Below are 20454 nucleotides of genomic sequence, written 5' to 3'. Positions count from 1 at the left end.
ATCCCTGGCATTTACCTATGGATTTTAGGGTCAGTTTGTCAATTTCTGCAAACAAACAAACAAAAAAAGATGAAATTCTGATAGGCATTTCATTGACTCTGTAGATCAATCTAGGGAGTATTGCCATCTTAAAAATATTGTCTTCCGATCCATGATACAGGATATCTTTTTATTTATTTCAGTTTTCTTTTATTTCTTTCAGCAATGTTTTTTAGTTTTCAGAATGCAAGTTTTATACTTCTTTCACTAAATTTATTCTTAAGTAGTATTAAATTTTAATGCTATTGTAAATGAATTGTTTTCTTAATTTTCTTTTTGGATTGTTCATTGCTAGTGTATTCCATCAATACACTGATTTTTATATCTTGATCTTATATCCTACAATCTTGCTCAACTTGTTTATTATTCTAATAGGTTTTTAGTAGATTCCTTAGGACTTTCTATGTACAAGATCATGTCATCTGCAAACAAGAGATAGTTTTTACCACTTCCTTTCCATGCTAGGTGCCTTTTATTTCATTTTCTTGCCTAATTGCTCTGGCCAGACTCGCCAGTACAATATTTATTTATTTATTTATGTAGCTTTTTTTTTTTTTTTTTTTTTTTTTTTGCGGTACGCGGGCCTCTCACTGTTGTGGCCTCTCCCGTTGTGGAGCACAGGCTCCGGACGCGCAGGCTCAGCGGCCATGGCTCACAGGCCCAGCTGCTCCGCGGCATGTGGGATCTTCCCAGACTGGGGCACAAACCCGTGTCCCCTGCATTGGCAGGTGGACTCTCAACCACTGCGTCACCAGGGAAGCCCTGTATGTATCGTTTTGACTGTGCTGTGCAGCTTGCAGGATCTTAGTTCCCCGACCAGGGATTGAACCCAGGCCACAGCAGTGAAAGTGCTGAGTCCTAACCAGTGGACCGCCACAGAATTCCCTCCAGTACAGTTTTTTTTTCAATTTATTTTTGGCTGTATTGGGTCTTAGTTGCTGCTCACGGGCTTTCTCTAGTTGCAGCGAGTGGGAGCTACTCTCTGTTGCGATGCGCGTGCTTCTCATTGCAGTGGCTTCTCTTACTGCCGAGCACAGACTTGAGGCGCACAGGCCTCAGTAGTTGTGGCTCGTGGGCTCTAGAGCGCAAGCTCAGTAGTTGTGGCACACAGGCTTAGTTGCTCCGCGGCATGTGGGATCTTCCTGGACCAGGGCTTGAACATGTTTCCCTGCATTGGCAGGCAAATTCTTATCCACTGCACCACCAGGGACATCCGCAGTACAATTTTTAATAGAAGTAGCATAAGCAGGCATCCTTGTCTTTTTCCTGTTTTTAGGGGGAAAGCATTGAATCTTTTACCATTAAGTATGATGTTAGCTGTGGGTTTTTTTTAATAGATAAACTGATATCCAGGTGAGGAAGTTCCCTTCTGTTTTCATCCTGGAAAGGTTTTGGATTTGTTAAAATGTTTTTTCCATGTCCATTACAGTGATCATGTGGGTTCTGTCCTTTAGTCTATTTATATGGTTTTACTTATCAATTTGTCAGTCAATTTAAAAATAATTTTTTAAATCAAATTAATTTGTAAATCAATTACAATATCGATTTTTGGACATTAAACCAACCTTGCACTTCTGAGATAAATCTTATTTGGTCATGCTGGATTCAATTTGCTAATAATTTGATGAGGATTTTCATGTCTTATGTTTATACATGATATTGGTCTGTAGTTTTCTTTTCTTGAAATGTCTTTGGATTGGGTGTTAGGATGTTACTGGCCTCATAGAAAGAGTTGGGAGGTATTCCCACCTCTTCTATTTTTTTGGAAGACTTTATAAAGAATTGGCATTGATTCTTCTTTAAATATTTGGTAGAATTCATTAGCAAAGCCATCTGGGATTAAGATTTTCTTTGTTGCAAGTTTTTCACTGTTAGTTGAAGGGATTTTTAAAATATGTTTTAAACCAGTGGTCCCCAACCTTTTTGGCACCAGGGACTGGTTTTGTGGAAGACATTTTTCCATGGACTGGGTGGGGGTGGGCGGGGTGGGGATGGTTAAGGTGGTAATGCAAGCAATGAGGAATGAGTGGCACATGAAGCTCTGTTCTTTCCCTTTTATCTGAAAATAGTTTTTAGTTCATGAATGTCACATTTCTTAGCTTTGATCTTGAAACCCTGTTCTCATGAACATCTCATGGGGAAGAATATGTATGACATATGATAGAAACTCTAAGGGTCTTTCTTGCTTATGTTTCCCAATGTTTTTTCTCTTCTCTACTTTTTTTCATTGCTGTCCCATACTTGATTTGAATCTTCTCCCTAAAATGCTTAGCTCAATCTCTCATTTTCTTACATCTAAAAGTATTTCAAGGGGCGTTATTACTTATCCCCCCCTTAATGAGTTGGAACTCACTTTTTTTTTGGCCACACTGTGCAGTCTGTGGGATCTTAGTTCCCCAACCAGGGATTGAACCCACGCCACAGCAGTGAAAGTGCTGAGTCCTAACCACTGGATCGCCAGGGGGTTCCTAGACCTCACTTTAAAAAAAAAAAAAAATTATTTATTTATTTGGTTGCACCGGGTCTTAGTTGTGGCAGGCAGCCTCCTTAGTTGTGGCAGGCAGGCTCCTTAGTTGGGGCAGGCGGGCTCCTTAGTTGCAGCAGGCAGGCTCGTTAGTTACAGCTCACCAGCTCCTTAGTTGCGGCACGAGGGCTCCTTAGTTGTGGCATGCGAACTCTTAGTTGTGGCATGCATGTGGGATCTAGTTCCCTGATCAGGGATTGAACCCAGGCCCCCTGCATTGGGAGTGTGGAGTCTTATCCACTGTGCAACCAGGGAAGTCCCTAGAACTCACTTTTTAAAGTAAAAAGATGGCACATCATTTTTTTTTTTAATGTAGTAGAGTAGTATCATATTTTAAGTGAATGGGAGTCAAGAGTTGTAACCAAGTAGTTCCAAAGTTTTCTTTTTATGGCTGAATAATATTCCATTGTATGGATGTACCACATTTTGTTTATACACTTATCAGTTGATGGACATTTGGACTATTTCTACTTTTTGGCTATTAAGAATAATACTGCTATGAACACTTGTGAACAAATTTTTATGCTAATATATGTTTTTATTTCTCCTGGGTATATACCTAGGAGTGGGATTGTTGGATCATATGGTAACATTTTTAACTTTTGGAGGAACCAGTCAATTTTTAAAAAAAATCACTGTGAAATTATAAATTTAATATCCATTGTAGTTTGTCCTTGTTGATGCTCAAAAATGGTCCTATCTTTAGCCAGTGGTAGCTCTTCAGGTGGACTTCTCAGCCTTTTTGACAGGACTTTTATATAAAAGTGTTTGAGAATTGCCATATTATCCATTATGATAGAATACTCTGGACTTAACTTGTGTATTTTCTGCTCTAGATCTGACATTTTCCAAGAAGCCTCACTTTTTTTTTTTTTTTTCTGAGGGGATGGAAGTTCAATTTGGGCACTAACTACATTTGTTGCTATTGGATTAGTTATTGTTTATAGGCCTTTGTTGATGGACAGAGGTAGGAAGTATGTGTAAGTGTATATATATACATATATATATTTTTTAAACATAAAATACATAGTTGAGTTCACACTGATACTCCATTTCAAGTTTGAGACTACAGTGTAATCACTTAACGTCTTCTATCTTACATCTGGTTTTCCTTTTTCCCATATCCAGAATTGCAGATCTTAAGGACACCAGAGATGATCACATTAGAACATCCCATAATTGCTCATTTGCTTTATCCCACGTTACATATCAGAATAGTGCTACTATTATTACTACTACAACATTATCACCAACAGTATAATTACTGAAAGTAGTTGAAAAAAATTTTTTGCAGCTCCTTTTTTTGTACTTTTTTAGTGGTTTCTCCTGCTTCTGTCAGTTCTCCACTAAACTCCCTGTCTGCACTTTCTTATTCCCCTTTGTTGATCTCTACTTATCTTCCAGATTTCTTTTTTCTTTTCTTTTTTTTTTTGGCCCGCACCATGCCAAAAGAAAAAAAAGGGATCTTAGTTCCCTGACCAGAGATTGAACCTCGGGCCCCTGCATTGGAAACGCAGAGTCTTAACCACTGGACCGCCAGGGAAGTCCCCTGGATTTCTAAACATTGGCTTATTTCAGGGCTCAGATCTCTTCTCTATCAACTACCCTGTCCCTCTGGTGATTGTATCTGATACCATAGCTTGAAATATCTCTTTTACACTGACAACTCCCAAATTTATATCTCCAGACAGAATCACAGACTTATATTCTGACTGCCTATTTAACACATCATTTGCATATTTATGATCACTAGGAAGCAAACTCTGTAGCAAAAGTAACATAAAATAATAAAATAGGTGTTTTTTTCTTTCTTATGTAAAAGAAAACAGCCGTCCTTAGCAAGAGGCTTCTACCCTTCAAGGTTGCCTCATGGCTCAAGATGGTTACTGGAAGCTTTAGCCATAATATCCAAATTGTAGGCAGGAGGAAGAAGAGGAAAAGGACAGAAGGGGCACATACCTGCTGCCTTGTTCTCCAGTTGTGGGGCTTTTCTGGTAATCCTACCCATTAACAGCTTGCAATTCATTGGACGTCTCTTTCTTCAAAGAAGTTTGGGAAATACTCTTTTATCTGTGAATGTTGTCATTCAGGATAAAGGCAGCTTTCTATTTCTAAGGAAGAATGAGAAAACGAATATTGAATAGGCAAGTAGAGCTTTAAGAGTTCTTTGTCGGGACTTCCGTGGCGGTGCAGTGGTGAAGAATCTGCCTGCCAATGCAGGGGACACAGGTTCGATCCCTGGTCTGGGAAGATCCCACATGCTGCGGAGCAACTAAGCGTGTACGCCACACTACTAAGCCTGCACTCTAGAGCCCACAAGCCACGACTACTGAGCCCTTGTGCCACAACTACTGAAGCCCGTATGCCTAGAGCTTGTGCTGCGCAACAAGAGAAGCCTTCACAATGAGAAGCCCACGCACTGCAACGAAGAGTGGCCCCCACTCACCACAACTAGAGAAAGCCCACGTGCACAGCAACAAAGATCCAATGCAGCCAGAAATATAATTAATTAATTAATTATTTTTAAAAAGTGATCTCTTAAAAAAAAAAAAGTTCTTTATGTATTTTGGATACAGTCCTTTACCAGGTATATGTTTTCATAAATTTTCTTCTACTTTGTGACTTGTCTTTTCATTCTCTTAACAGTGTTTTTCAAAGAGCAAATGTTTCTAATTAATGAAATCCAACTTAATCATTTTTTTCCTTTATGGATCATGCTTTTGGTGTTGTATCTTTTTAGATTACTTAGATTTTCTGTTAAAATGTCTTCTTGAAGCTTTACACTATTACATTTTACGTTTAGCTCTAAGATCTATTTTGAGTTAATTTTTGGGAAGAGTGTAAGGCCTTCCAAAACAGAAAGCACCAGACCCAGATGAGTTCACTGGTGAATTCTACCAAACATTTAAGGAAGAAATTCCCTACAGTCTCTTTCGAAGAATTGAAGCAGAGGGAATACTTCCTGACTCATTCTATGAGACTAGCATTATGCTAATACCAAAACCAGAAAAAGACATTATAAGAAAAATACAGACCAATATCTCTCATGAGCATAGATGTAAAAATCCTCAAAACGATACTGTCAAATCTAATCCAAAAAAGTATGAAAAGAATTATACATCACAACCAAGTGGGATTTATTTTCGATATGCAAGGCTGGTTCAACATTTGAAAATCAATTTGTGTAGGGACTTCCCTGGTGGTCCAGTGGTTAAGACTCCACACTTCCACTGCAGGGGGCACCGGTTCGATCCCTGGTCAGGGGAATAAGATCGCACATGCTGCATGGTGTGACCACCCTGCCACAAAAAAAAGAAAAGAAAAGAAAATGAATTTGTGTAACCCATCACGTCAACAAACTGAAGAAGAAAAATCTTGTATCAGGAGATACAGGAAAAGCATTTGACAAAATGCAACACCCATTCATGATTAAAACTTTCAGTAAACTAAGAATAAATGGGAACATTCTCAACTTGATAATGACTACCTACAAAAAATCTACAGCTAACATCATACTTAATGATGAGAAACACAAAGCTTTTCCACTAAGATCAGGCCCAAGGCAAGGATGTTCCCCTCTTGCCACTCCTTTCAACATCATACTGGAAGTCCTTGCTAATGCAGTAAGGCAAGAAAAGGAAGTTAAAGGTATACAGATTGAAAAGGAAGACATAAAACTATCTTTGTTCTCAGAAGACATGATCAGCTATGTAGAAAATTGAAAAGAATTGGCAAAAAACTCCTGGAACTAATAAGCTCTTATAGCATGGTTGCAGGATACAAGATCAGTGGACAAAAGTCAATTGCTTTCCTATATACTAACAATGAGCAAGTGGAATTTGAAATTAAAAACACAATGCCATTTACATTAGCATCCCCCCAAAATGAAATACTTAAATATAAATCTAGCAAAATGTGTTCAAGATCTATATGAGGAAAACTCCAAAACTCTGATGAACAAAATCAAAGAAGAACTAAATAAATAGATATTCCATGTTCATGGATAGGAAGACAATATTTTCAAGACGTCAGTTTTTCCCAAATTGATCTATAGATTCAATGCAATCCCAGTCAGAATTTTAGCAAGTTATTTTATGGGTATTGACAAACTGATTCTAAAGTTTATATGGAGAGGCAAAAGACCCAGACACACAAAATTGAAGAACACAAAATTGAACAAACACAAAATTGGAGAACAAAGTTGGAGGACTGATGTTACCCAACTTCAAGACTTACTATAAAGCTGCAGTAATCAAGACAGTGTAGTGTTGATGAAAGAACAGACAAATATATAGATCAGTGAAACAGAATAGAGAGCTCAGAAATAGACCTCTGTAAATATCATCAACTGATCTTTGACAAAGGAGCAAAGACACTACAATGGAACAAATACAGTCTTTTTCAATGAATCCTGCTGGAACAACTAGATATCCACATGTAAAAAAATTTTGCCCTTCACCAGAATTAACTCAAAATGGATCATAGACCTAAGTGTAAATTGCAAAACTATAAAACTCCTAGATGGTAACAGGAGAAAACTTAGATGACCTTGGGTATTATAATGGCTTTTTTTAGATACAACACCGAAGACATGATTTATGAAAGAAATAATTATAAGCTGGACTTCATTAAAACTAAAAATTTCTGTTCTGTGAAAAACAGTGTCAAAGAATTAGAAGAGAAGGCACAAACTAGGAAAAAATATTCACAAAAGACACATCAGATAAATGACTGTTATCCAAAATAATACAAAGAGCTATTGAAGCTCAACAGTAAGAAAACAAACAACTTGGGAATTCCCTGGCCGTCCAGTGGTTAGGACTCCATGTTTCCACTGCAGGGTGCATGGGTTCGATCCCTGGTCGGGGAACTAAGATGCTGCAAGCCACGCGGCACAGGCCAAAGAAAAAAAAAAAGAATGAAAACAAACAACTTCATTAAAAAATGGGCCAATGACAACATGAATAGACGCCCCACCAAAGAAAATATACAGATTGCAAATAAGAATATGAAAATATGTTTCACATCACATATCATCAGGGAAATGCAAATTAAAACAACGAGATACTACTACACACTTATTAGAATAGCCAGTATCCGGTGCACTGACAACACCAAACACTGGCGAGGATTTGGAGCAACAGGAACTCTCATACAATGCTGGTGGGAATGCAAAATGGTACAGCCAGTTTGACAAGAGTTTGGTGGTCTCTTACAAACATTTTCTTACCATACAGCCCAGATATTCCACTCCTTGGTTTACCCAAAGGAGTTGAAAAATTATATTTAAAAAAAACCTATACAAAGATGTTTATAGCCACTTTATTCTTTTTTTTTTTTTAATTGATGTATAGTTGATTTGCAATGTGTTAGTTTCTGGTATACTCAGCTTTATTCTTTTTTTTTTTTTTGCGGTACGCGGGCCTCTCACTCTTGTGGCCTCTCCCGTTGCAGAGCACAGGCTCCGGACGCACAGGCTCAGCGGCCATGGCTCACGGGCCCAGCCACTCCGCGGCATGTGGGATCTTCCCGGACCGGGGCACGAACCCGTGTCCCCTGCGTCGGCAGGCGGACTCTCAACCACTGCGCCACCAGGGAAGCCCTTAATCAAAATTGAATCTTTTTTTGATACGCATGGCCTCTTGGGAGCATAAAAAAAGCTAATGGGAAACTGGGGCCTTGGGCCATCCAGCCTAGTGTTCTGCCTGTGACACCAGGGGGTCATTTTATGGGAAAACAGAATGATATCTACTTCAAAGACTATAATCTTGTTTTGAAATGTACTTATCTAAAAACTGCTGATGGGGCTTCCCTGGTGGAGCAGTGGTTGAGAGTCCGCCTGCCGATGCAGGGGACACGGGTTCGTGCCCCGGTCCGGGAAGATCCCACATGCCGCGGAGCGCCTAGGACCGTGAGCCATGGCCGCTGAGCCTGCGCGTCCGGAGCCTGTGCTCCGCAACGGGAGAGGCCACAAGAGTGAGAGGCCCGCGTACCACAAAAAAAAAAAAAAAAAATGCTGATGGCTTTTATAATTTCTGCTTATTAATCAGCATAAATTGCTGACATTTTCCTCTGACAGTGCATTAATTACCTTTGATCTTTGTTTGTGGTTCTAGGTTGGTTCATTCTGGCTCCGGATGTCGATCACCCTCACTTGGATCTGACCTTACGTTTGCTACCAGGACAGGCTCTCGGCAGGGCATTGAGATGCATCTCTTCCGGGTGGAGACGCATCGGGATCTATCGACCTGGACCCGGATACTTGTTCAGGGTTGCCATGCTGCTGCTGAGCTGATCAAGGAAGTCTCTCTAGGTACAGATCCTAGCATTTCATTTCTAATAGTAATTAAATGGAACTGTTATACTTTGTTTTAAAGTAAGAACCATTATCCTGTATGCCAGACTTAAAAATATTCTGAAATAAGGCACCTTAAAGTGATCACGATGGAAAGAAACTGGGTTTCTCTGTTTCAGTAGCAAAGTTTTCATAAGCTTTTTACATGGCTCTGAACACATTTACAACACTCTCTGTACAACATGGTAGTTTTACTGTTCATTATTTAAATCTTTATAGTGTAAGTACTCATTTACTAAATACTAGGTGCATTGACCCTCTAGTTAAGAAGGTTTGGAACATGGATAGACACTCTTAAAAATATGAGCATCTGGCAAAGCTTATAGCTGTAGAAAAGTAAAGAGAATTTGGAATAGGAGTCTCTCTTCCAAAGTTTGAAAATGTGTTGCCCAGTAGGTACTGAAATAAGCATCTAAAGGAAATAAGCCTCATGGTCTCTTTCCATTGTTGAAGTGCCCTCTTGTGGCTTGTCTATATGAATTTGGAAATATGGTTTCATACATGTATATTTGTGTATATGGTTATGTATAGATATTTCCAGATTGCTTTTCATTTTAACAAGAACAGAGAGTAGTCAAAATGAAGACACAGTTACAGTTTCTAATATGGTTTTAGTTACTTTGAATATCTTGATTGCAAGTTGGTTTACTTAGTTTTGCTCCTGTTTTCTATGTATTTTGTTTTATAAACCTAGTTTTACAGAATTTATACAAAAAGAGAAAATGTTTTGAGAGCAGAATGTCTTTTGACTTATATTCCTTTCCATTGCTTTTGGAAAGTTAGGGATCTCCATGGCTTTAGAACTGCCTGGGCAGCATTTCCATGGGTCATCTTCTAACACTGGCACAAGGACAGCTTTTTCAATGTTGTCAAAGTAGCACAATTCTTCAACTATTTAGGACGTACTCTATATTTTCCTCACAACCACAGTGATGATTCAAGCAATGACACCAATGCCTAGATCCCACCTTGGATTTTGACCAAAGCCACCACATCAGCAGTGTGGTTTCTCACTTTCTCACTTGTCAGTCTCCTACCCATTTTCTCTATGGAGTGGTTGGTCACCACATTAAGGACTGTGAGGCTCTGGTTTTTGTCTTGGACGCAGAATGTGCTTTCTGGGATGGGGAAGTCCTCAGTTGGAAAGTCTGGATGCTCTGTGTTCCTGTGTGGAGTCCCAGGGGTCAGGCCAGCACACTCATCACTGGCATATGGGGTCACCATAATCTTCTTCAAGGATCCTGAGAGATATGTTTCCCAAAACAAAGAGTGCAACGTGGCTTTTTAACACTTTTTAGTTTCATGTTGTTTCTTTGGTGTCTGGCAGCTAAACTTCATACTACAGGAAACCAAAATCTATTCAGTCCTTGGCTCACAGTTGTTTAAATACAGATGACTTGATGAGAGGGAGAATAAGGACCAACTGGTTCCTTATATTTTTAGATGGACAAAAGAACATATTTTTTGGTAACTTTGAACTTTTTTGTTCTCATTCACAGCTCTATCTTAATATTACCTTGGTAATACTTTCATTTCCACAGTTCAGATCAATTGATGTACTTACGAATCACTTACTATATATTTAGAGCTGTGCCAGAAATAGTAAACTGGCTGAAAGTAAACTGCTTTGATGAGAACCAGAATTTCTTTAAAATTTGTTTGTGTGTGTGTGTGTGTGTGTGTGTGTGCGCGTGCATGCGTGCATGCATGTACTCATGCGTGTAGGCACGTAGTCTGTTACGTCTTCATGTGATGTATATGCTTAGTGTACACATACATGTATGTACACATACATACATAAGCCAGCATGTCCTTCAGATGCATGTTATCACCCTCTGTTAAACTATTGGGAGTTTCAGAAAGGTTTATTTAAAACTATATTTGAGGCACATCGTACTACATATTTAGGTGTTTATGGTCTAAAGAAAGTCAGGAAGTGGACAAAAAGAAATCAGTTGAGCTTTTTTTTTTGTCTCTTATGTGTTTGGTTATAGTTTACGCATTTAGAAGAATTTCAGTGACTACTTGTAAAATTTGACTAGTGAATGCCATACATTATCTTTATAATGTGTGTTTAGTTTTAAGCCTTTATTAGATTATACTTAGAGTAGAATTGATCAGTAATCCTTCTGGTACACAAGGACTTTTTCCTTCTAGCAAATATAACTTTAAGATGACCAGGCAGAGAATGCAGTTAACACCCTCAGTTCCATAAAACCATTTTCCATTTGCCACAGGAATTGAAAATAGGAAAATACATACACTTTAGTGTGTGTAGTTGTTTGAACTTTAATAAGTATGCTTTTAAAAGGTTAATTTCATCATAACAATTATCCAAGCTCTTCAAGTTTTTAAATCATACATGAACTTCATGAAGATACTTTATATTTCTGTAGCTTGGTGATATGAAGACTAAGAAGTAGAAGATATAGGTAGGAGTTGCATTAAAAATATGCAGAGAATGTGCAAGAGAAGAAAAATGGGCATTTTAAAGTATTTAGAGTGGTGTTAGCGTATATGAAAAAAGTTTGCTTTAACCATGTTGTTCTCAATTTCATAGAAATTCTCTTGAACCCCTTTTTGTTCCTTTACTCAACAAATATTGATTGAGTATATACTCTGCTTTTACTGACTATACTAAAATAAATAAGGTAGGTGTAGCCCCTTCCTTTGAAGTAGGAAAGACAGAAACAAAAAGAATAATAAGTACATGTTGGGGTTGTTATAAGTCATAAATGAGATACATGTGTTATCTAACCCTAACACACAACTCTGTAAGGCAAGTTTTATTACCTACATTTTCAAGGTAAAGGAATTTGGGTTAGTGTGGCTGGAACGTGAACTGGAATCCTTTCAAAATGCAGTGTCTTAAGCCCCTGCATTTCTTCCTCTAAATGACTTATTCTTACGGGCAGATTAAACTCCTGGAGGACATATACATTATCAGTTTCTCTTAATTCATTAAATCAACAAATGCTTAGTGTTTAATTGTCTACAAAGTGCTATGCTTTGTGATGAGAGAAATAGAAACAAATAAGACCTGCTTCATGCCTTTGACCAAATAGCTATAAGAAAGGAACACAGCATCATGTTCTTCTTTTATAACCCTTGAGTGTGATTAGCCCACTAATTATACTTGATGGGCTGGCTTTTCCATGCAGTAACAGAGAATGCTACCTCAGCCTTTCTTTGAGAGCATCCTGGGCAGCCCACTGAAAGCCCACCCTGCAAAACCCACTCTCTTCTGGGTTGTTCTGGAAGGCCCAGAGGAGCCCAGGGTAACACAGCTCTGCAGCCGCTAAAGGGTCTTACTGGAAACATTGGAGCCCCCAGAGCCCAGCTACCAAATAACTGGCCCCAGAGCAGCAGAAACAGGACTTGCAGCATAGACTTACTTTGACATTAGAGTCCTTTTTTAAAAATTAATTAATTAATTAATTCTTAGCTGCATCGGGTCTTAGTTGCAGCATGCAGGATCTTTCATTGCAGCATGCAGGCTTCTCTCTAGTTGTGGCACACAGGCTCCAGAGTGTGTGGGCTCAGTAGTTGTGGCGCCGGGGCTTAGTTGCCCCACGGCATGTGGGATCTTAGTTCCCCCACCAGGGATCGAACCTGTGTCCCCTGCATTGGAAGGCGGATTCTTAACCACTGGACCACAAGGAAAGTCCTAACATTAGCGTCTTTGTTCTTCATGATACACTGGTAATCACCAGCAGTCTCTCATTTTAAAAGACACAAAGTAGAAAACATAGATTGTATCTACCAGTATTCATCTTGGTGTAACAATGAGATTTATTATTATTTGTTATTAGTTAATGAGCCTTTTCTTCCTCTTAGCTTTATTAAATTTTTTACCATTAGGGAACTACTTAAAGAAAGTTATCTTTAATATACGTAATTACACTCAACAATATCCCCATGGTCTGAAAAAGCCAATGTCCCTGCCACTTAGCAGATTGTGAAGTAGTAGCCAGAGCAGTAGAAGGAAAACCAGGGCAGGTGAGGACAGTAAGTGTCATGGAAGCCTAAGAAAGAGGATTTCAAGGAGAGGAATAGCCAGTAGGGTTAAATGTATCAGTTGGATGGTTTAGGCTGGAATTAAGAGAAAATGCTCTCTAAAATTAGATTAAACATTTAAGAAATGTATTTTAGATAGAAGAGAGAGAGCAAGCGTAAAGGGGGGGGGTGGGTCTTCTCTTCTCAGTCATAGGTTCATATGCACACCCTGGACCAATGGCAGTCACCAGGAGAAGGCTATGCTCTGACTGGCCCAGAGGCTATCTTCCCTTGAAGTTGAGGTCGTCCTTCCCTGAAACACATTAGGAGAGACTAGAAACCTGAATAAAATTGGAGTTTGGCTGTAAAGGAATAATGGAGAAATAAAATCTGGGTAGACAGCCAACAATGAGTCCTACAAGTATCAAGACAAGAGCTAAAGACGTGGGTCAGATTTAGGTACATGGAAATAATTGGTGCCCTTGGAGAGAGACGCTTAGGGATGGCACTGGCAGCTTGCAGAGGGCTGAGGGTTGAATGGAAGGTGAACCATGGATAAACTGAGTGTAGACAGCTCTTTTAAGACGTTTTGCTGTGAAGAGGAGGGGAGGGGAGTGGTAGAAAGAAGAAGGTAAAGAGTTGAGTAGTGGCATTTCTTATAATAATGAGAGAGACCTGAACATCTAAAAAAGCTAATGGAAGGGACCTGACTTAGAGGGAGGTGTTGAAAATGCAAAAGGAAGACGGAATAATCAACCTTGGACAGTTTCTGGGATCCCAGTGGATGGGATCCAAAACACAGGTGGAGGGATTGGTCTTAGCCAGGAAGAGGGACAGAGGGAGGAGAGGAGGAATTGGGTGGAGATGTATACCCATATCTTAGCTGTTGAAGTGGGCATTGCCTTTTATTCCTGAGTAATTTGTGCCAAAGACACCCCCGGCTTTTACTCCATCCCTAACACCAGGTGCAATTGCAGGCTACTTTTATGTTGTTTGAATTATTAAAGTTGTATCATACTTGTATAACCTGAAAAACAATTTTTTATTTTTTTGCCTAATGAACCATTGATTAGTCCCATACACCAAAACCGTCATTATAAAGAATTTTATAATATAATATTACTGAGAAGCTGGAAAAAATATTAGAATTTTAGTTTGAGGATTTCCTGGGAAGTCTAGGGCTGAAAATAATGGATTGTGCTGGGGCCCAAAGACTGGCCCTCTTTTCCCAATCCCAGTGTCTTATATTTACCCAATTAAATAAGGTCAGCCTAATCATCTAGAATTGTACCCCCCAAACAGGCATTAATGCTCTAGATCAGTAGTTCTCAACCTCAACTGCACTGTGAAATAGCCTGCAGAGTTTTTTAATAATATCAATACCTAAGGTCTACCTTCATAGATTTTATTTTATCTTATTTTTTTTTAACATCTTTGTTGGAATATAATTGCTTTACAATGGTGTGTTAGTTTCTGCTTCCTCCATAGACTTTAATTCAGTAGGCTAGGGCATTAAAACGTCCAAAGGTTTTTTGGAACTTTAATGGGTTGAGAACCACTACTCTAGATTTTCAAATGAAAAACAGAATAGTTTATATTATTATTATTTGGGGGGTACCAAATTACTTTATTTGAAAGAATGGTACTAAGGAAAGAACTTGTAGATGTTTCGGTACAACTTACAGAAAAGGTAAAGGCAACCCAAACATGCATGCACTACCTTGATGCAGGGAAGTCATCCCCGTGGCTACAGGAAGCCAGCCTAAGGCTTAGCTCTCATTATCACTGTTTCCCAGGGTGTGCTTGTCAAAGAGATACTCTGCCATGCCAGAGTCGGGGGCCCCCATCTTGCGCAAGTTGGTTACGTGGTCACCCAATTCTTTAATGGATTTCACCTTCTCATTCAGGTAATGAGTCTCAATGAAGTCACACAAATGGGGATCATTTTTGTCAGTGGCCAGTTTGTGCAGTTCCGGTAGTGACGGATTCACACTTTTTTCCAAGTGTAGCGCACACTCCATTGCATTCAGCCCATTCTCCCAGTCATCACGGTCTGGTTTCTTGATATCCTGAAGGAAGATTCCACCACCCCGTTGGTTCTGCAGCTTCATCAGTTTCTCAGCATGTTCCCTCTCCTCACGAGACTGGTGAAGAAAGTATTTGGCAAAGTTCTTCAAAGCCACATCATCGCGGTCAAAATAGTATGACACGGACAGGTAGACTTAGGAGGCGTAGAGCTCCAGGTCGATCTGGCGGCTGATGGCAGCCCCCGAGCCCTGGTGGTAGTTCTGGCGCACCTACGAGGGGGACGCGGTCGTCATGGCGGGCGGCGGAAGAGAGACGGCGGCGGGGACCTTGGGGTGGCCGGAGGGCGCAGTGAGGTGGTGGCGAGGGCTGGCGCTGAGCGGCCGGCCAGAGCGGGGGTCGAGCGCCGGGTTCCGTCCAAGCACTGTTGAAGCAGGAAACCGCGGCGACTCTCTGCGAAGACTGCGTCCAGAATCGTTTATACGATTAAGGAGTCAAAACTATGTATTAAAGGGCTTCCCTGGTGGCGCAGTGGTTGAGAGTCCGCCTGCCGATGCAGGGGACACGGGTTCGTGCCCCGGTCCGAGAGGATCCCACATGCCGCGGAGCTGCTAGGCCCGTGAGCCATGGCCGCTGAGCCTGCGCATCCGGAGCCTGTACTCCGCAACGGGAGAGGCCACAACAGTGAGAGGCCCGCGTACCGCAAAAAAAAAAAAAAAAAACTATGTATTAAAAATAAATGAGTGTGTACGACTCTGAATACACTAAAAACCATTGAGTTTTATACTTGAAATGGGTAAATTGTAGGGTATGTGAATTATGTGTCAATAAAGCTTTTTTTAAAAAATACCATGTGACATTCTACATTTTGAGGGAGAAAAGGGAAAAAATTCAGTGAATTCAGTTTAATGAACATTTTAAATAGAATAGCTACTCACTACCCTCAAGTTGTCACAGGCTTGTCAGGAAGCAAACAGAGAAATAACTGTCAGGCGTGACAGTGACCGTTGTCATCTGTCCTGGGTTTCGGTGAGGTCCGGGGGGTCACCGTGCAGCAGCCCCTTCATTTCTGACAGTCCTCGGGTACGCTGTGAGCTCACCCGTGGTCCTCCTGGGTCTTCTTCCAAGCGAAGTGGAACATAGCCCTCCTCGGGGCTTAACTCCTGCAGTCTCCCTCTGTCTCCTCCTCTTCCTCTTCTGAACCTCCATTCTCTGCCTCCATCTATTTCTAGGGTTCCCCTCAATGCCTCACTCAGTCTTCCTCCCCCATGCTCTCCCAAGAGTCTGTTTATTTTAACTTCAAAAAAATTTATACAATTTTAAAAGTTACTTTCCATTTACAATTATTACAAAATATTGGCTATATTCCCCATGTTGGACAGTACATCCTTGGGCCCATCTTACACCCAGTAGTTTGTGCCTGCCCCCCCCCGACCCCTATGTGGCCCCCCCCCGCACCTCGGTGACCACTAGTTTGTTCTCTGTATCTGTGAGTCTGCTTCTTTTTTTGTTATATTCACTAGTTTGTTGTATGTTTTAGATTCCACATATAAGTGATACCATACAGTTCAATAAAGCTATTATTTAAAAAATTAATGGGTACAATAATTGAAACCTTAAAGGTGAAGTCAGAATTTTCAAGTGCAGCTTACTCATCATATAAGGTCTCATCAGTGAACTTTGTTTAGAATGCCTGAGCTTGGATGAGTACATGTGGGAAACTCGAGATTCCTGGTTTTATGTGGTTTTATAGGCCTTGCTCCTCTGCTGTCTCCCACCCCACCGCTGATCATCACTTTGTTCCTGACCCCTACCCCAGATTGTGGGTGGGTATTGAAGGTCTTGGGGTGAGAGGAATTAGAGAAGAGATGAGGTTGGCTGTTTTGCATATTACTTGGTAATAAATTTTTCTGAAAAACCCTGAAAGTTTATTATTTTCATTTTTAGATGAGTTAAAATTCATGATAACTAATTATTGTGTACAGTACACACCCAACAAAGTACTTTTTATTAAACCTAATTGAAATAGTACCTCTATTAAGCCTTTTCCAATTCCCCAGAGTTTATCTACTTCCCCCTCCTCTATCCTCCCACAATATTTTGTCCATTTCTCTATTATAGCACTTACTTCATTCTGCTGTATCCATATTTCCTTTTCTTTCTCACTTGTCTAAACAGGAACCATCTTTTGTTCAGCTCTGTATCTCCCTGCACCTAACACAGTGTCTGACATAATATGTCCTCAAAACCATTTTTTTTCCAGTATAGATTGGTTGTGATTACCTGTCTGTCTTCTCTGCTGCCTTATGAGAGCAGAGAATTTTTTTTTAATATGAATAATGAATTAATGAACAAACAAACCAAAAAAACTAAAACATAATTCACAATTCCACTGGACAGTTAGTCTTCATGTATGTTTTCAGATTATTCTGAGTCCAGGCTCATGAGGTTGCTTCCCTTATCTTCAGCTCTGCCCACCATCAATCCACGATGTACCCGACACAAAGAGCACAAAGCACCCACTTCTGAGTGCTGACTGTTTATCTCCCTCCCTTGATTACCTCAAAAACTGTAGTTTCTTCCTCTCTTTTAAACTTCAATATTTGATGTCCTATGATTGTCCTTGAATGCTGCTGTTGTGTGTCTTTTAATATTTCTAATAACTACCCTGTCAATAAAATTAGTATATTAATTTTCTTACCATTGGGAATTCCCTGGTGGTCCAGTGGTTAAGACTCTGTGCTCCCACTGCAGGGGGCGCGGGTTCGATCCCTGGTCTGGGAACTAATACCGTGCATGACGTGAGGCGCAGCCAAAAAAAAAAATTTCTTACCACTTCTTATCTCTAAATTGAGGTGGATAATGGATTTATAGTCCTCCAAAAGGATTTTAGTTGAATCAAGACATCAGGATGGGGACTTCCCTGGTGGCGCAGTGGTTAAGAATCCGCCTGCCAATGCAGGGGACACAGGTTCGATCCCTGGACCAGGAAGATCCCACATGCCGCGGAACAACTAAGCCCGTGTGCCACAACTACTGAGCCTGTGCTCTAGAGCCCACGAGCCACAACTGCTGAGCCCGTGTGCCACAACTACTGAAGCCTGCGTGCCTAGAGCCCGTGCTCTACAACAAGAGTAGCCACCACAATGAGAAGCCCTCACACCGCAACAAAGAGTAGCCCCCGCTCACTGCAACTAGTGAAAGCCCGCGCACAGCAACAAAGACCCAACACAGCCAAAAATAATAAATAAATAAATAAATTTATTTTTTAAAAAAAGACATCAGGATGGTTATAATAAGCCACCTGGACCAGCTCAGAGCTTTGTTAATGAGGCCCAGATTCTGTCCCATCAGAATAGGGCCACTTCTCATAGGTGCCTGCCCTTCTCTCTCTCTCTCTCTCTCTCTCTCTCTCTCTCTCCCCCTCCCTCCCTCCCTCCCTCCCTCCCCCACCCCCATCACCCCCACCGCCCCCATTAAAATCAGAGTCAGAGGCTTATTTCTCTTTGGTTCATTACTCCTGAGACCCTCTGAGGGTGAGGCAATCACATTGCCTCAACTGTTTTATTACTATTCAGGGAGAAGCCATTTAACTAAGACTATTAGGCACAACATTTTTATGGCCAGTTCATATTCTCATTCAAAATTATCTGGTATTATAAGTTTCGACAAACTGAGTTCTAAACCTAAACATACTCAGTATGACCTTTACTTCTCCTTTTCAAGGTTGAGGTAATCTTAAACAGTATTCTGTTTTTTTAAAGTAACACACACAGACACTGACATTTGCTGTCCTTTCCTTTCCTTTCCTTCCCTCCTGAGGGGAAACAATCCTAAGCAGAACATTTAAGAAATCTCTTATACAAAAAGCTTGTTGAGGATTAATGGCTTGCCTTTGATGGCTGCCTTTGATGGCCAGATCTCCCTCCACTAGGGACACACCTGCAGGCAGAAATCCTCCCCTGCCTGCACTGGACCTTCGCCAGCCAGTGCTGTAAGGACTTGGGTGGACCTCATTCTTTGAGCATTTCTTTTCTAGACTAGAACTGACCCGTCTCTTCTCATCAGACCTCAATACCCTACTAAGTTATAGCTTCAGGGATATTAATAGAATAAAATTCTCTTGAAAACTGTACCCTGGTTGCCTTGATTGGGATCTTTTTGTTCTCCTTCCAAACCCCTCAGCCAGTCATTTAGAGATTATTGCATTAGATTACTTCCACAGGTAGTTAATTTTATCCATGTCCCCCCCACCAGGTTCCTTTTCTGAAGGTAATTAATATTCAAAGTTCTCTGTTCAAAACTCTCCTATTCGAGTAGTGCTGAAAAGGGACCCTGCCAATATTTGTTATTCCTTTTCCTTATTTCTTGAACATGCCAGCTGCCTTGACTAATTGAGTGTTTTTCGTGTCCAGCGCAAGGATACATTGGTCTGGGTATGAGGACTTGCTTGTTTGGGAGCCATTCTTCCTGTTCACAGTGACCAAGCCTCACTCAACTCTGGTCCTTTAGGTGATTGTAAACTCAGCTCAGAGGACTATGTTAATTCCCATGTCGCAGAGGGCCTTTCACTTGTAGCCTCTGTACTGACAACAAAACCGCTCAAGTGTTACTGAAACAGGGACTTCACCAGTCTTGACAGAAGACATTTGCCTGTCTTGATGATCGGTTTTTTTGGTCCCATCAATTCAGATATATCTTCTGAATTTTATCTTTGATAGGACTGACAGTGTGACTTCTCAAATACCAACCAATCCATGTTACTACCCTGAAAGGTGCTGTTTCTCCTTTGGTTGTTCCTCCTTCTTGCCCACTTGAAACCTTATTCTTCTCACTACCTATCAAGTGTGACCGTTTTTTAGGGCCTTTCTCAAGTCCATCTCCAGGAAACCTTTCCTTGACTTTGGCCTTATTCAGTTTGGTGTTCAGTCATGTTCTATACCATCTACCTTAAGCAGTTAGGGATTTCATGTCTATGCCTGTCGTTTGTGAGGTGTTGAGAGCAGGGACCATACCTCTTACTTTTCCAGTACCATATACAGCCTACTGTCAGCACAAGTATTCACTTGGTACTCACTGAATTGAACTGAATCAGATCAGATGTCAAGGAAAGTTATGGAAATTCTTCCTCATCTCAAATAAGATGTTGACTTGAGTGACCAAAACAAGACTCACTTCAGGATGTTCCAAATAGGTTAGGTATCACACATTCTCAAGAAGATTCTTTTCCCTTTTTAGAAGTCAGGAGAAGCCTTTATCATTTTCTAACTGAAGTAGTAACTTTATTAATGATGTTTTTTCTTGTCTTCAATAGGCTGCACATTAAATGGCCAAGAGGTAAGACTCACTGTCCACTATGAAAGTGGGTTCACTATCTCCAGGGAAAATGGAGGTTCCAGCAGCATATTGTACCGCTACCCCTTCGAAAGGCTGAAAATGTCTGCTGATGATGGCATCAGAAATCTGTATCTGGATTTTGGTGGTCCTGAGGGAGAACTGGTAAGCGTGTTTCTGA

The 20454-nt window shown here is 40.5% G+C and overlaps 1 protein-coding gene and 1 pseudogene across 2 annotated transcripts in view; one reads left to right on the top strand and one right to left on the bottom strand.

Moving 5' to 3' along the window:
- SNTB2 (syntrophin beta 2) overlaps nucleotides 1-20454 on the top strand; it is a 101604-nt gene that overhangs the window by 72081 nt on the left and 9069 nt on the right. Inside the window, exons 5-6 of the mRNA XM_079908563.1 lie at nucleotides 8680-8876; nucleotides 20254-20438. Coding sequence (XP_079764689.1) covers nucleotides 8680-8876; nucleotides 20254-20438 — 382 coding nt within the window. The remainder of the gene's footprint in view (nucleotides 1-8679; nucleotides 8877-20253; nucleotides 20439-20454) is intronic.
- LOC307178381 (ferritin heavy chain-like) lies at nucleotides 14620-15418 on the bottom strand (annotated as a pseudogene). Its single transcript has one exon. The product of its transcript is annotated as a ferritin heavy chain-like (transcript).

This window comes from Stenella coeruleoalba, assembly GCF_951394435.1.
Source record: "Stenella coeruleoalba genome assembly, chromosome: 20".
NCBI classification, from domain to species: Eukaryota; Metazoa; Chordata; class Mammalia; order Artiodactyla; family Delphinidae; genus Stenella; species Stenella coeruleoalba.
The sequence above is the reverse complement of the archived record's forward strand: the minus strand, read 5'-3'. Positions and strand labels throughout refer to the sequence as shown.